A 17758-nucleotide genomic window follows, 5' to 3' on the forward strand; every position below is an offset into this window, starting at 1 on the left:
TTACCTTTCTATGAAGAAGAATACAGTATCGTGAATCTGCAGGCCGCAAACCTGAAAACTGCAGAGCTCTCTGTGTGATTGTATTACGCCGGAAAACATAGTTGGAACAAAAATTGGTGCAAGCAACTATTCATATATGCCAAAGCTTTTGTGTTACCGTATGTTTATAATGAAAGAATTTAAGCTAGGATTGTAAACATAGATTGTATAAACTCAACTCAATTAATGATGAGTGAGGTATGGACTTCATTATATAGATATTACAAGATGAGGTTGGTTACATATCATCTGATTACATTTGAAATTCAAAACTAAGTTACACATGAGTTTTAGATAAGGAAGAAGTGTGATTCCTTGCTATCTGTTGAAGAGGTTGAAGAGTATCCAACTTGTGTGGCTGACTTGGAGAGACGTTTACCATGCATTTCGGACGTGGAGAGATATCTTGAATAGTTGGTTTATCACGCCCCCGCAAGCTGAGTGGACGTTGACAAACAGGAAGCTTGGAGATGAGATAACTAAAACGAGCTGTGGACAAACCCTTGGTTAAGAGATCCGCGAGTTGGTCAACGGAAGAAACATATCCCACAACTAGTTCTTTGCGAATTACTTTTTCTCTAACATAATGATAATCAACTTCCACATGACGCATACGAGCCTGATAGACTGGATTGGAAGCTACTGCCAAGGCTCTGATACCATGAAAGAATTTAAGCTAGGATTGTAAACATAGATTGTATAAACTCAACTCAATTAATGATGAGTGAGGTATGGACTTCATTATATAGAGATTACAAGATGAGGTTGGTTACATATCATCTTATTACATTTGAAATTCAAAACTAAGTTACACATGAGTTTTAGATAAGGAAGAAGTGTGATTCCTTGCTATCTGTTGAAGAGGTTGAAGAGTATCCAACTTGTGTGGCTGACTTGGAGAGACGTTTACCATGCATTTCGGACGTGGAGAGATATCTTGAATAGTTGGTTTATCATATAATACAGGGGACGACAAAATTGAAACTATTTCACACAGCAACGAATAAGCCCTTTAATTAGTGAGGACAGAAAATTGTCAATTCGTCGCAGAAGGAGGAACGCTTCCTCCCTTGATTATAATATGGGAGGACAACAAAGTTAACTGATTTTTAGGGTGCATTAATGAACAAAATTGCACGTATTATAATTCGAATGAAATAATAGCATCATGTGGCGGTGTATTGAGTACTCAAAAAAATTGGAGGTTGGGTTTGAAATCCGCTGCTGGTGTGGAAGTTAGATTTGTGGCCAAGAAGAGGTTGAAATGCCTCTGTGAGTCTTCCTAGTCCCTAGAATGGGTGGAAAACCTTGACTTGGCACCAGTTGTCCCATTTTTTTAAAAAAGAAACTTCATGCATAGTTTAAGCTAAAACATTCTGAGTAGACATGTCTTTGAAATTTTGAATATCCTCTCCCTTGCCTTGGTTGCCTGCACAATTAGATAAAAATCAATGTAATTACTGAAGCTCTTGGCAATACACATAAACTAAAGTTTAGGGGTGGATTCAAAAAACTGAAAACCAAAAAACATTGAACCGAAATTGTTAAACCGAACTGAACTGAATTTGATTTGATTCGATTTAATTTCTGAGGTTCGGAAATCAAACCGAACCGAACCAAACCGAACAGATTTATAATTAATTATAAATTAATATTTTTATTACTTAAACGGTGCCGTTTGAAAGGTAAACCCAACTCCCTTGCCCTGCGGGTCTTCCATCTGCCTCTGTACTCGGTAGTCTGAAACCCTTCCCTTCCCTTATCCTTCCCAAATCCCAAGTTCCCAGTTCCCATTTGCAACCTCCGCCGCTCCGCGCACCTGGGACCTGTCCTCGTCTTCTTCTTCCCAGCGACCCGTCTCACTCTCAGTCAGTGTCGCCGTCTAACTCTCGATCTTTCACCCCCGTGACCCGCAACCTCTTCTGGCTCTGAGTCCTCTTGCCGTTTCCAGTCTCGAGTCTCTCGACCCACGACTTCCTTTCCAAGTTAGTCAGTCAGTCTCTCATGTTCTACAGATTTTCTTTGATAGTAATGCTTACTGTTGTTGTCAATTAGAAGAATCTGATGGGTGAGGAAGGGGTTGTCAATTAGAAAAAATGGGAGGTTTTGATTTAAGGGTTTGTAACCGTTGGCTGTGCATCTGATGAATCCTGACAAGGAGGTGCTTCTGCATTTGAAAGCGTGTGCGAGGCGATCGGATTTCCAATTGGGTCTGAACATTCATACCCTTGTGGTGAAAACCGGGTCGACTTCGATGTTTATGTTAAAACCAGTTTGCTCTGTTTGTATGTGAAATGTGGGTATTTGGAACATGCACATAAGATATTTGATGAAATGCCGGAGAAAAATGTTGTTTCTTGGACTGCCGGGTACAATAAAGGGTTTTGTTGTTTGGTTCTTCTCTTTTAAAGATTTGATCTCTTCACATATTATGGTAGAAAGGTACCTGCATAATCTAGATATCTCTATTGAGAGTTGGTGTAATTGTTAAAGCTCTTTGTTAGCTTATCTGAATGGTTCTTTTAATGCGAATGTATCTAAATATATTGTTTTGGTTTGCTGGATTTCCAATTTTTTTTAAGGTGAAATATATTTAGTAAACAAAGGCACCTTGAAGAAGAAAGAGGGAAAGCATTTGACTACCAACCTCATTTTGCCAATATATGAAGGAAGTTACGGAAGCAAACAACAATGCCTGGACAAAAGAGCATGTCATCATTCCGATCCGAAGTCCCATTCCCCTTAGATGTAAAAGAAAACACAATAAAATTGTTACTGGAATTCCTACTACATAATATGCACCAAGATTTATATGCTGCCAATGCAAAGAACATCCTTCAATTTTGAGCACGAAAAGTTCGCGAAAAAGTTCAATTTTGTGCAAGCACTTAGACAAGTTTACAAAATTCTATATGTACTAAAACGCAGTTAAGAATGTTTATTGTTCCTAAGGAATTGCCTCTATTTTTCTCTTTCTTCTGCCTTGGTTTTTGGGAAACATTAATGAAAAACTTCCGATACTTTTTATTAAGTTAATCATGATACTATTTATTTTATCCTTTATTTTGTCCTTATCGTTAAAATTCAAAATTTTCATTAGTTTTTCTTAGTTTTTTTGGGCTCAATAGTGAAATGGCATGTTTACCTCTGTTTGATACGTGTGGATCATCTGCTCTTCGTTTCGTAGCTGTCGTCCTAATTTTATGACAGTGGATACCTGCAGCGATACAAAACACACCTAGCGACATCGCCTCTGCTTCCTTTTCACTCTACGACAACTTATTTTCCATTTCAATCTGCTCGACCATGAAACCAACATCTATTCCACAAGTTTTTCGGCTCGCTGTGCGTCACCTTCAGCCATTCATCTATCCCTCGCGACTTCACTATCATGTATTCGAGATATGGATTGGACTCTGAATCTTCCTCGACAACTCATTTCAATTTTTCATATGGGAATTTCAGCAAATATGATCTTCCCAGGGTTCAATTTTTGTTAATTTTAGTTGTTTTCTCCTAATTTTGATGATTAGATTTTGAACCTTTTATTTTTTCCAAATCCACATCGACATGGGTTTGTGGTTGTTTTATGGAAGTGGAAGAAGACAATGACATCTGCTCAACTCAAAACTTTTTTTTCAAAGGTTAATTAGTAATAAGCAAGCGTATACGAGGTTGGAGGAATCGGCATTTGAAGTTGATCACTTGCCTTTCAAGGCACAAGCGTATACGAGATATATATATATATATATATATCGGCAAGCTCATCTGATTATTATTATTTTTGTTTTTATGATTTTTTTTCGATTTCAGTTACCCTCCTCCCCGTGAAAAGTGTGCCGGACCATATTGTACAAATCCATACAAGTATCGGGATTCGCCGTCGAAGCTCCCTCTGTGCAGTCTCTAGCATTACTAGGCAATGCACCAAACGATGACTCCTCTATCTGTCTGTTGATTCAGCTGAAACTGGCTTTGCAGGATATTTCCGCAGCACTTCATATGTAATTTATTTAGTTCAATACATGGTGATGTACTACTGCATATGTAGATGGAATTTATATACACAAATCATGTAAAAATTGCTGCCTATTCTGTACAAAGTTGTAAGGTTCCATCACTCTACCTCTGACTTTCTTCCCTTTTTTTTTTTTTTTTTTTTTAGCATGTCCATCACATTTGCTATTCTTTTGCTATCCAATGTTCCGTCTTCCATCTTTTGTTTTTCCCTTATATCTGTCACTACTGCTGATAATTAAATGTTTTTCTTCAGGTTATCAGCTATGCATGTCTGCAGCATGAGCTGCTGGTCTGAACAATAAACTGAGTTTCAACTCTGACTTCGAGATCATTTCTGCGCAGACTTAGGTATTCAAGACATTGAAGTTGGGGTAAGCCATCATACTCTAAAAAGTTTTGAACGTTTAAGTGATTGCAAATATGGTTGACACTGGGAAACTATGAAGATTTGATGGATGTTGGAATCACTGATCTAGCCAAAGTGCGTTTCTGTATCATGCATTTCATGAATAGATTTGAAATATCATGTATATAATTGACTGATATTTTGATTCCTTTTTTAATGTTAAGAGACTGTAGTTGTTGAGATTAGGGAGCTATTTTCCTCCTTATTGTGTTCTTAATGTCAAACTTTCTTAATGTCAGGCGATGAGTGTGAATTTTATTGATATTGTGCACATATCTCATCTTTATTTGTGTGTTTGTGTAGGTTTCTGATTTTCATAGGTTGAAGAGTAAAAGCCGTGATGCAAGCAAGGAGGCTGCAAAGGATCCGAACAAGCCTAAGAGGCCTGCAAGTTCCTTCTTCGTTGTCATGTACGTTTCGTTTTCCCCATGATTTAATTTTTGTAATTTCATATTTATGAATTTTTCGTTTAATTTTTGATCTCTTGGTGTTTCAAAGACACAAACAAACAACAACCCACATATCAATAACATTATCACTCCTACCTGTTAGTTTTAATTATTTTTTCAATTATTCTGGAGAAAATTTGAGTCCAAAGTTGTTCGCTTTTTTCAGCTTCTGCTGCTACTCGACTGCTTTCAGACTATGTAATGACCTCTTCTCCTTCAAATATCTCTTCTTCTGATTGTATAATCTTCATGGTCTGTTTGGGTTGTTCGGTTTCAATTGGATTCTCTCTGTTGGTTCTGTGTTTGAAGTTGGAAAAACACATATGTTGCTTTCACAGTTTGATTAACACTTCTTAATTAGAATTGGCTAATTCTTTTACTAAGCATTCGTTTTTACTCATATTTCTAACATTGGAGGTTTATTCTAATTTAAGATGAAATTGATGTTATGAAGAGTTTAAAATGTCCGGTCGACGCTCGTTCTGTATGCAACTGAGCTTCTCAATTTTTTTAATGTCACCGCAAGTCTAGACACTAAAAAAGTTGCCACTTAAATGCCACTGGAAGTCTAGACACTACCACAAACAAACGATGGTGCCAAGATGTGGTGTGCCGGATGTTGTCTTAACTACGTTTTTTCAGATCATGGAATGCTTTCCCATCCCATGCTGAGATTGTAACCCAGTCAATAAGCAAGTGAAACACAGAGGTTCTACATCGCATGTTAGTTTTTGATCCATTTCTAAAAGTCCAATGCATGGTACAATAAAAACATCTCTTTGGCAGCAAAGAAAGAAGAGTGAAGTACTGAACAACAATGTGAAAAGTTGGGACATAGAAAGCAATATATTTTTTATGTGTATTATAACTAAATGGATGTAAATAAGGTAATTTTTACGTATCATTTGTTCTTTAAAGAACATAGGGAGGTCACCAAAAAAAAAAAAATATAGGAATGTAAATAGGTAAATAAATTTGGATATGGATGTAAATAAATTTTTTACAAGTCTGACACATTTGCCAAAGTTATAAAATCCGCAACATCGTGCGGGCTCTTTTGCTTGTTGCTAGTCTATGTCAACATTTTGATAAATAACACGTCAGACTACACAACATGGGAATCTCAAGGAATTCTTGCCAAAGTTTTCTACAAGGGGCTCAAAATCTGTTGGCAATATGGGGGAGCAACCTAACTATTTATAAGCACATATAAGGTCCTTCATCTCATTAATATGGGATTGTTTTCTACATCGTTCTCAACACTAACCATTAAGTACAGCTTGTAAGCTGTCGGCGAAAACTGAGAGAGAAACGAGTGGAGCCAAACGTTTGACATAAGTGACAACATCTGTTGGAGTAAATATGTTTTTATTTAATAATATATATGTTTATATATATTTAAGTTTTGCTTTATTACTAATATTATATACATAACGTTTTGTTTTATTATCATTATTCTATGCATAACAGCCAATTGATTTTGGCTTTTCAATGAGATAAGGAGTTACAGTTTTTTAAGTTTGAAACATGTCATTGACTTTTCAATTAGATAAGGAGTTATCTCCTTTTAAGTTTGAAAAGATGGGATTCCTTCTCTGAATAGAGAAGAAGATCAAGTCTATTTACATAATTTTTTTTATTCCGTTTTGATTTTGTCCGTTTTGTTTTCTTCTGCATTGATTCCTTGCGGTTTTCTTTCCCCTAAATCATTTAACCCCGCAACGTCTATTTCGTCCCCTTATATATATTGATCCCCTGTACGAAGGAAGAAAAAGGGAAAAACAATAGCGTATGTGTTTTTCTTAAAATTGAGTTCTAAAGCAACATATAGAAAGGGTGTGAGTTCGAAGGTTCTTCTACTGTGCAAGGAATAACCTTATCAGAAGAAGGTTCTGGGCTATTTTATCCTATGAACGACGTGGTGTTTGTGAACTGCTTGCACACTTTGGGCAAAGCTGCGAAACGTCTTAAAGAGAGCGACTTAGTCCGCGACTCATCCCAAAAATCATTCACCACTCAAAGCTTCTATATTTTTTGGTTAACTTCGTTCCTCTCTATTTCAGTTTACAACAACATCAATATCATTGCTGTAAACATATCCCAAAACAGAACGGCAGCAGAAGAGAATTGTGCTCATGATGACGTACGGCTTCCGTAACTGGACGAACCATCACGCCCCCAAACAACCCCTCGAGCTTCATGTGGATTACCAGCTCCTAATTCATTCGAAATTCGATTGCTACAACGTGCCAAATTCATTTCATCAAAAACAAAATTAGTTGTTAAATCTTGTTGGCATAGACATGGAATAATTGAGGAAGAGAGATTTAGAGCACACCTTGCGGCAGCACCAACACCATTTGGTATAAGGTAGTGCAATGAAGTTTTTGTGAGGCTGCTCAAAAGGTCAATTAATGGACACGAAGACAGAGAGAAGAGGGGAGAGGTATTTGGATTATGAGCAAGAAGAAAGTGCGAGAAAGAAGTAAGGAGACGGAAGTAGAACACAGAGAGAAGATAGCTAGAGGGGAGAGGTTTCGGTCTATGGACACGAAAATACATGTTTATCCTTTCATTTTGTTGGAATTCAACATCGGTGGGTAAAAGAAAATAATGGGGTTTAAATATACTTACCTCCACTTTAACTAATATCGAGGATTTTTGTAATAAAACCCACACCTAATGGATTGGGCAGGTGGTAAAATTGAGGACAATATCGGTGTTGTTAGAGTGGGCCTCACGGGCCCGCTAATTCAAAAATCCAACACGGTATCAGAGCTAAGGTTTGGGCTCGTGCAAGCCAACGAGCTTGTCACCATAAAAGAAACAAGCCAGGACTCTTAATATAGAGCCGGTCCAATTGCCGATGTGTGGATCTCCACGTGTGAACCACTAAATGGGGTTACACATGAGGGGGAGTGTTGGTGGATCTCTATGTGTGAACCACTAAATAAGGTTACACATGAGGATGAGTGTTGATGTGTTGGAATCTCATATCAGTGGGTGAAAAAGAAAAGAATGGGGTTTAAATATGATTACCTCTACTCTAACTAATATCAAGGCCTTTTATGATAAAATAAATGAAACAAGCCAGGACTCTTAACATAGAGCCTGCCTCTGAATTCCATTTGCCGATGTGTGGATCTTCACGTGTGAACCATTAAATGGAGTTACACGTGAGGGGGAGTGTTGGAATCTCACATCCGTGGGTGAAAAGAAAATAATGGGGTTTAAATATGATCACCCTCACTCTAACTAATATCGAGACTTTTTGTGATAAAACTCCACACTTGACAGATTGGACAGGTGGTAAAGTTGGGGAACAATATTAGTGTTGTTAGAGTGGGCCTCACGGGCCCGCCGATCCAAAAATCCTACACATTTTAACAGAAATTTCATCTTTAGATTAAATTGCTAACGGTCTTTCACCACAAGGACGTAAATCCTATTTGTCTACCACGAAGGTCATCTTCCGACTATCCTGTAACCACGAAGACCATTTATCCAACTAATCCTGAGATTTATGTAGTTACTAGCAAACAATATTTTTAACAACTTTCAGATCACAAAATAAATATGTTAAACATGTCGGAAAGCAAACCCGCTTTTCTCACAATTAAAATTCACTATTATTCAATGGCCAAAAGATCAAAAAATTATTCACATTCGTTTCAGCTTCTAGATCGATTTTAACCTATACAAGCAGCTTTGGCCACAGCAAACTGGAACATGATCAAAGACTTTCTTCACCAGCAAGCCATATTTAAGGATCAATTTACATTTATAACAGCCGGGTTTTGCGCGCCGATCGGATTCAAGAGGCGAGGCAGATCACTTGAGTTCTTCAGGTCTCTTGAACTCCTATTCCTATACGTTTATCTTGATGAACAAATTTTCATTGCAGTCAACCGACTTGGTGCCAAATCTATGCGTTAAGTTAACCTGTCATTTTTCTCGCTTGCTACTACTTTGTACTTAAACACGTACGATTCCTTCTGATGATGAATTTTGAATTTTGAGCAGAATCATTTCCAAACTTCTTTTTTCTTTTATCTCATTCAATTTGCTTCACTGTCTTCTGATAATTGCTCCACGAATACCCTCTCCCTTGCCCTCTTTGCCTGTAATACATACATAAAAAGGATGTTTAGATACCATTTTTTGGTGTCTAGAATTGGAAAATATAGTATACATCAACTCTTTTAACTATTCGATCGACGTGACGCATTCAATTTTTCTTATTTTAGAAAATGAAATGATAATCCCCGTTGAAAAAATAATGTATGTCAGTCATATATGATTGTATTGTAGAAAACCCTCTTTTAAAAACAGTATTTTTAAATTAACAAATTACCGAGAGAAATATTTAAAGAAAAATTAATTGGGAGTTCAAACCTGTTTTGTCCAATTGGTGAAACAAGTGACAAGAGCAAGAAGAGCAGATTGTACAGCAGACCCGGCCACTATTCCAATCCAAAGGCCCTTCCCCCGTAAGCCTAGAGCAAATCCTAGTGCACAACCCAAAGGAAGTCCAAACAGATAAAACGCCCCGAGATTTACATATGCCCCTATATGTTGCCATCCACTTCCTCTAGCAATACCTGATGCATGCAGGAAAATATCTCTTATATGTTCGTGTCCCAAGTTAGGGCAGGGTACGTACGGAATTGCCAAAATCGCTTTAAATAACCAAAAACTTGTTTGGAAGCGTTTCCATAAATATAGCTAGCAGTGTTACAAGTTGTAAAGATACTATTTAGTGCTTTCTGCAATAAAGTAATTTTTAAAAGGCAGTTGGGATTTTTAGTAAATTTAGTTGTGCTTCTAATAATAAAAGCTTCAAACATAAGTTCTTTATGTTTGACAGAGCTGTTGTGGGAAGCACTTTTATGCCTAAGGCCGTTTGTTGGAAGCACTTTTGAAAAAGCAATCGAAAACTCTTCAAATGAGCACTTGGCAAGTACTTCTTCAATGTTAAAAAAGCAAGTACTACATTAAATACCACTGAAAAAACCGCTTTTGGCTGTCAGAACGTGATTTTAGTGATTCTAAAAGGCTCACCAAACAGGCGTGTAACATACAAATGTAATCCATGTGGCATTACTTGCACCCAATAAACAAGCACATACATGAGAAAAAAGATGATGATATGAACCTGAAAGAACAGCTTGTAAGCTATCCATGAACACTGAGATACAAATCAGAGGTGCCATGACTACAACATAATCCACGACTGGCTTCTCACTGCTAAAAACATGCCCCAGAACGTAGCGGCAGCAGAAGAGAGTTGTGCTCACAATAACTGCCTCAGTGATTGATAGAAACATTGCAGCCCATACAGCCACTCGAGCTGCTTGTGGATTGCCAGCTCCTAATTCATTCGACACCCGAATACTGTAAAAATAGTTGAAGTTTAGGTTTACTTCAGTCATTACTTCCATGCCCTACCACTAAGGCACTTAATATTCAAAAAGGGTAAAATGGAGGAAAATGTTGAATAGTAGGTTATTTTTTCAGACTTTTGGAATTTTAACCCCTTGTGGGCAGTTTGAGCACTGCTCGAGTGGTCTTGAGGGGAGCTCGAGTATTGCTCGAGGAGTTCTCCGTAAATTTACCTAAAATAGAAAATGCGCTACAAACAATAACATGCTGAGTGATACCTTGCAGCAGCTCCAAATCCATACGATATAGTGAAGTGCAATGTAGAGATTGTAAGGCTGTATAACCACAAAGAATACACGAGAGTTTAAGCACATCATCCGACGATCATCACCTATATAGAAAGTAATGTGATCAAGCACAGAAATTGAAGTTTACCATATTGAAAGCACCGAAGTCTCCAGCTTTGGATTTGGTAGAAGGCCGGACAGCAAAATAATCAGCTCACATGACCACCATTTAAGACTATATTTTTGGTCAAAGCAATACAAATTAAGATACATAAGTACTCATGAAGTAAATAGGGTCAATACATTTTGCAATCTTTTCATCTAGAACCAAACACAATTTGCTTCGTTTTTGAAAGTTGACAAAAACAATAGTATAAAGTTAAAAACAGTTGCATCATTGATCCGTCAAGTGTTGCGTCGAAAAACAACTATTAACTTGACGCTTAGATTAATGGATGTCAATGATGTCAATTTTTAGGATTGATTTTGTCAATGCTGAAAGGCAATCATTAAGTCTGTCACATATCGTAAATATAAGGAGTAAGAAAATTACCAAATCATTACAGCGGAGGGGATGGCTAAGCGAAAGAACTGTCCAATATGGACCAAAGACTCCATAGAAAATGCAAGACGGGTTTCCTCGAAGGATGAAGAAAACATTGCATACAACCACAGCAGTACCACATACAACCAAGTTGACAAACTAAAGGATATGGCCGAACCCTTAACTCCTAGTTCCAGCTTATATATAAGGGCCCATGAGGTAAGAATATGGAAAAGAAGAATGACAAAGGAGGATAAAATCATTGGAAAAATTGAACTCTGAGACTGGAAATATCGAGTTAAAGGCTTAAGAATTGCACCGCCAAAAAGTGCAGGAATTAGCCAAACTGAGTATATTTGTGCTTCATGTGATATTTGGGGGTTTTGGCCTACTAAGGGTAATAATTTGTCAAAGAAAATCCAGAGGACACATATTGGAGGACAAACCAAGAGAAGAGAGATCATTGCAGTGCAAGTGTAAGTTCCAAGTTTTTGATATTGTCCTGCTCCAAATGCTTGCCCACATAGTGTTTCCAGTCCACCTGCCATTCCAGACTGTGATCAACAAATACATGCAAATGGGTTCATTAGTCTCAAATTGGTATTAAAAAAAGGGCTTAGTCAATATAATTATACAATGCTAGAATTATATCAATCAAATTTTTTTCTAATTAACAACGTGTTCATGGACTTTGAAATGCATTGCAGTTTCCATTTTAGTGCCAAGAAAAAGGAAAGAAACTTGATGCAAAGAAAAAAAAAAAAAGAAGCGATGGATGTTGGATGATGAGAAGGAAGGGACTTACAAGAAGGCTAAAACCAGTGACATTGGTGAGAGAGATGGCAATCGCAACACCGGAGAGTGCGAGCTGATCAAGATGTCCAGCCATTATCATGGACACCAGTTGCAGCAGATACTGCAGCACTGAGACTGCCGCCATTGGAGCAGCTATAAAACCTTCCTTCTTCACCTCACTCTGGAATGTACCCCATGTTACGGCCCATGTCTTCTCTTCTTTCATCTCCGCCGTCGCTTGATCCATCGTCGCCATCTGCACTCCTCTCGCTTAATTATACTTACCCTTTTATATGTTCGAGACGAGCTGTTTAATGTGTGAAGTGAGAGTGTAATTTATAACTATTCAAATATACACACACATATATGTGTATGTATGCATTTGAGTTTCAGAAGAGAAGCACGAATGGCCGGACTATATTCCTCAAGTTGTCTATCAGTTTAATTACGCATAGCGTTATATGTTGTATGCCGTCTTTACCGGCCTACAGAAACAAAGTTGGACTCCTGCATTGATTTAGTTAATAATTAATCAGAGAAGAAAACAAATGCAGTGACATTTGTTTTGTCTTTTTACTTTGCGACAGGCAGCCCGTCAATAGTAACTCAGATGTAGAATTTTTAATTTACTTATTTCTTAAATGAATTCTATTTGGCTTCTCAATAATGAGTAGAAACTCCTACTTTTCGTAGCAAATTTGTAGAATTTTATGCTTATAATCAAAATCGATTCATAGAACCACAATATTATAAATTACTGTGTCAATATTATATATGTAAAAAATTAATTAAAACTAAGTTCGTTAATCAATTAACTATAATATTTTGAACCGTTTATCCATTTACTCCAGTTGATTGATCAAATAACCTTGATTTTAATTGAGTATATGAGGAAATGAGCTTTATAGAGTAATTTATAATACGATCAATTGCAATCATAAATATGAAATTCTACGACCACGAAAAAATTTGATTAGAATTTCCTAGTTTCATCGGTTATTTTTATTTTATGTACCGTGCGTAAGAATGGTAAATGCGTCTCGTCAAACTATTTTTATGTTCATTTTATTTTTGCTCTTTGCATCTATCAGATCCGTTTGAAAATGTTTTCTTTTTTTTTTTTGAAAGCACTACTGCTAAAAAGTGTTTATAGTAAAAGCGCATCAAATTTTAATTAAAATGCATGCGCATGAAGTAACATGAAAGTTTTTCAAGTGCTTATAGCTTTTTTCTGCGAAACAGGATTAAAAGAGGTTTCGGTGATCTGGAAGTGCTTTTCGTTACCAAATTCCTCCTGTTGAAATAGATAGAGAAATACAAAACTTGTACAATTTCAAAATAAATGACTGATTGCAGATGAAGACTGAAACAAGCACAATAAGTATTCATATACCATCACAATCATCAACAAACATAAGCTCCTCCACTTTCCGACCATTCTTCCAACATTTGTATACCACAATATCTAAAATAAAAATGAACACTTCCTTGACTTAATGGCATTCATTTGAAAATCTCTTCGATATACGTGCCTGACGAAACTCTGAGATTAGTGGAATTCGTAAAAATGAGCAAATTGAGCAACTTTACCGGGAGAAAATGAGCATGCTAAAACGCAGCTAAGGCCTAATTCAGTTCTTGTGTTGAAGCCTCCCACTTTCTGCACCAGCATAAGGATCAATAATTACATTTATAACAGCAGGTTTTCGTGCGGAGAATGATTCTGAAAGGGCAGACTTGAGTTCTTCAGGTGTCCCAACAAGATATCCTTTGCCTCCAAATGCTTCAATCAGAGTGTGATAACCCGCTTTTGGGACGAAGGAAGTGGGAGCAGGGTCATCTTTGTAAGGCCCACTAATTTCATCTGGGCTTCTTCGATCACCGCCATATACACCACCATTGTTAAAGACTATCACAACAACAGGTAACTGGTACCGAACCAATGTCTGCAGAAATCAAGAAATAAGCATACAGCAATGAACTATGGTCCCTTGTGCAGCCAGAAACACGCACGCACACGCCAGAACAGAGACAGACACACACTAAGATAAAATTTAACAGTGAAGACATATTGACCAAGAAACATAGATGATATAATGGAAAGTTCAAAGGGATTCTTGATTACAGAAAAGAAACTGAAAAGGATAGTCATGAAAGAGCAATCAAACTTCATAACAAAACAGCTTCGAGCTCTCTAGCCTTAACAAGAGCTGCGTACAGTAATAAGGGCAAATTATGAATAGGACAACAGTCTGGCAATGTGTCCAGGTTAAGCTTCTGATTACCTTTTCTTTCCTTTTTTTTATTTTTTTTTTATTTTTTTATTTCCCGATTATACAGAAGACCACCGGAACCTCTTCAAAGTTTGGACCAAAATGAAGCTACCAACGACATCTCCCACCAGAAAAGATGCCAAAACCTTACTCCAACTATGGGAAAAGATGACCTTACATGGAAAATCCTATGTACTAAGATACTTATCGTTGCATGAATTCTCAATACAGCACCGATGTAAATGGAACCTTGTCCCCCTTCCACCAAAAGCTAACCTTGCTGAGGCTTTCATTAGCTAAAAGAGAGAGAGAGAGAGAGAGAGAGAGAGAGAGAGAGAGAGAGAGAGAGAGAGAGAGAGAGAGAGACAGTGAGAGGGAAGTGCCCTCAGGAAGCCACTGACCATCATTTATCAGTCCTAGAACAATTAAGACAAATATAGCAAATGTCTATTATTTGTTTATATGTCTTGAGGACTGTGTGCTCAAAGAACAAGAAACAACGATAGATATCTACAAAGGAAATCGTGAATAGAAAGGATTTCAGAGGAAAGCCAACATCAGACATGATGTCGAGACCAAAACATTCAAATAAAGCTGTCTTTGTTAAAGATAAGTCTCTAATACAAAGTAAAGCCAACATAAGACATGATGTGGAGATCAAGGGGATCACAAACTTTTGGAACAAAAAGTCCTTACTTAAGAATATAGAGACAAAAAACCCCCAACTTCTAGAACCTAGAATGTGTAGACTGCACGACAGTCACTCTCAAGGCCCAACCGCTCCTACCTCTCCAAGTATAATCCAGCCCAGTTCTTAAACCCCGCCAGCACTTAACCTGCCCATTCCTTAAAGCTCTACCCTAACCTAAGCTGTCCATTTTTCAACCCCAACGTCAAATAAGTTGCTCACTCTCTACTTAGGCTAATCATATCTAACCATGCGACTGCAAAAAGTAAGACGACCATTTAAGGTGTCCAACTACCTTTTCTTCTCTACTATGTCTTTTAAAACAAAAAGGAAAAACCAAAAGGAAAAGGTTACTACAATGTTTAATATTACTTGTGCTACTACTTTCATGAACCCAATAAACAATACCTAGGTTGATACTCCAGCACACATATCCACTTATTAAAGTATCTCGCTTCCAAATTCTTTTAATTCCTATACTAACATGGGCCACCAAATTTTCTTCCACATCTTTTGAACTAAATGGAAACCGCATCAAAACCAACAACCAGAAATCAGAGCTCGGATGAACACAAATCAAAGCACTCCAACTCTTTAAACCATTAGTGAGATTTTGACCAACTCAAATCCAAAACAGATTCGCTGGGAGATAAAAAATATCTCAGCAACAATCAGTGTCTGCTTTCTCATGAAACTAATTATGTAAACAAACACGTTCTCCTTGCTAAAGGAATTAGTCACAGCTATCAAGCATATCACTAGCAGATAATTTGCCACAATTAATAACCATTAGCACATATTTTGTAAGAACAAGCATGAAAGCGATCATACCTCAACTTCCATTGCACTGAACCCAAAACCTGAATCCCCTTCCACTGCAACAACAAGCCGGTCAGGAGAAGCCACCGCAGCCGCAATGCAGTAACCCAAACCAACCCCCATTGTTCCCCAAGTCCCTGCATCCAACCTGGTCCTTGGCTCGGTCTGAACCAACACAGACCGACCCACATCCATGGTGTTAGCCCCCTCGGAAACCAGTATAGGAGCAGGGCTCCCTAACCCTGCAATTGCATCTCTAATAATCTTCATTGGCGTCAAGAAATTAAATGGCACAACTTCCTTAGCCAACTGAGCCTCCATTTTTGAAACATTGTCCTTCACCTTACTCGAAATCGCTGCAACCCACGAATGAGACTTCCCCAAACAAAAAGGGTCATCCTTGATCCCCAAATTGATCTTTTCCAACACCAATTTTGCATCTCCAACCAAACCCAAATGCGGTTTTCGCAGCTCAATCTCTTCCTTACTAACATCAACCAAAATGAACTTCACATCCTTAGACCATTTGGGAGGCTCACCAAAGTGCAAAAGCCAGTTAAGCCTGGCACCGACGACAAGCGCCACATCACATTTCCCGATCGCCAGAGACCTCGCCGCCGTCGCCGCCAGCTCATGAGTATCAGGCAACAGTCCCTTCCCCATTGGAGTGGGCAAAAATGGGATTCCGGTTCTCTCCACTAGTTTCCCCAACTCATTCTCCGCTCGAGCAAATGCAGCTCCTTTCCCAAACACAATCAACGGCCGCTCCGCGTGCCGGAGCAGCGAAACCGCTTCATCAATCTGCGAATTCTGTACTTTCAGAACCTTCTCCGACTCCGACTCTCCGAATTTCTCGGCAGCGGTGGCCAATAAGCTCTCAGCCTCCGCCTCAGAAATTGTCTGGTGCAGAACATCCGACGGAAAATCCAAATAGCACCCTCCAGGTCGACCCGAACCAGCTTCAGCGAGAGCCTGAAACACGCAATCCGGGATTTCTTTAATTGATTTAGCTTTGGCGGAGAATTTGGAAAAGGGTTCGACGGCGGCGATCTGATCGAGCTCCTGGAAATCGCCGCGGCCGAAATCTTTCTGGTCGCACGAACCAGAGATCATCACCATGGGCCAAGCATTGGCCATGGCGTTGGAAAGACCGGCGAGCCCGTGGACGCATCCGGGACCCGAGACCGTGAGAAGGACCCCGGGTCGACCAGTTAGATACCCGTAGGCGGAGGCGGCGTAACCCGCGGACTGCTCGTTGTGGAAGGCAATGAACCGGACTCCGAGCGAGACCGCACGGTTCGCGAGCGAGGTAACAGGAATTCCCACGACGCCGAACATGCGGTCGACGCCGAACCGGGCAAGGGCCTTGGCGATCAGCTGGTTGCCATCGAGTGCGGTTGTGGTTGATTCACCCATTGGAGCTGATTGCTGTGCTTCTTCTGGTTTGGTGGGAAATGAGTGTGTGGAGTGGGTACATATATAGGCACAGAAGTTGGAGGACGATTATGCCCTGAGAGATTGTTGGGAAATGTGTTATATGGGGGAGGTAGTGGAGAATAAGGAGATGGGTAGATGGAGAAATCAAATTTGATAAGGGATGATGAGTACAGTCAGCCGCCGTTGCTTTTCTGGTTTGGTGGGCGGGTGTGTCGATGCCTTAGTGGAAGGCTAGACAATATTTTTTTTTTAACAACTGATATTATCTACGTTAAAAGAAAATGATGTGAACTTGACCTCATAGTATGCTAGTAATAAAATGGTTCAAATTCACCTTTGACGAAAATCGAATCTAAAACCTTGTACCGCTAGACCGTAGTACTAAGTGGCATAAGATAAACAATTTATTAAATAGCTTATTTACTAGTAATATTTTTGCTCATTTTTAGTTATGACCTCTAGAATACAATTTTGATAAAAGTGCAATCATTACAAAAAGTAAAACAAATAAACAAATCTCAAAAGTGATCCCATAACAATGCCTAAGCCGAAAACTCTAGAAATGGAAATGAGAACCAGCCTACTCCGGCAAAATAGATGCACTATCATTGTCAAGCAG

The 17758-nt window shown here is 38.6% G+C and overlaps 2 protein-coding genes across 2 annotated transcripts; both read right to left on the reverse strand.

The window, feature by feature from the left end:
- Positions 1-1405: 1405 nt before the first annotated feature.
- On the reverse strand, positions 1406-12169 carry LOC137740738 (protein DETOXIFICATION 8-like). The gene is made up of 7 exons (XM_068480557.1): positions 11933-12169; positions 11137-11681; positions 10732-10818; positions 10575-10631; positions 10070-10308; positions 9310-9515; positions 1406-1468 (listed from the first exon to the last, which is right to left on the reverse strand). The coding sequence occupies exons 1-7, from the start codon at positions 12167-12169 to the stop codon at positions 1406-1408; spliced, it is 1434 nt and encodes a 477-aa protein (XP_068336658.1).
- A 1117-nt stretch (positions 12170-13286) lies between these two features.
- On the reverse strand, positions 13287-17253 carry LOC137739411 (2-hydroxyacyl-CoA lyase-like). Its single transcript, XM_068478978.1, has 2 exons — positions 15715-17253; positions 13287-13868 (listed from the first exon to the last, which is right to left on the reverse strand). Exons 1-2 carry the CDS (start codon positions 17116-17118, stop codon positions 13554-13556), a joined length of 1719 nt encoding a protein of 572 aa, XP_068335079.1. The 5' UTR covers positions 17119-17253; the 3' UTR covers positions 13287-13553.
- Between the last annotated feature and the right edge of the window lie 505 nt (positions 17254-17758).

The sequence above is a fragment of the Pyrus communis genome, chromosome 7 (assembly GCF_963583255.1).
Source record: "Pyrus communis chromosome 7, drPyrComm1.1, whole genome shotgun sequence".
In the NCBI taxonomy this organism is placed as follows: Eukaryota; Viridiplantae; Streptophyta; class Magnoliopsida; order Rosales; family Rosaceae; genus Pyrus; species Pyrus communis.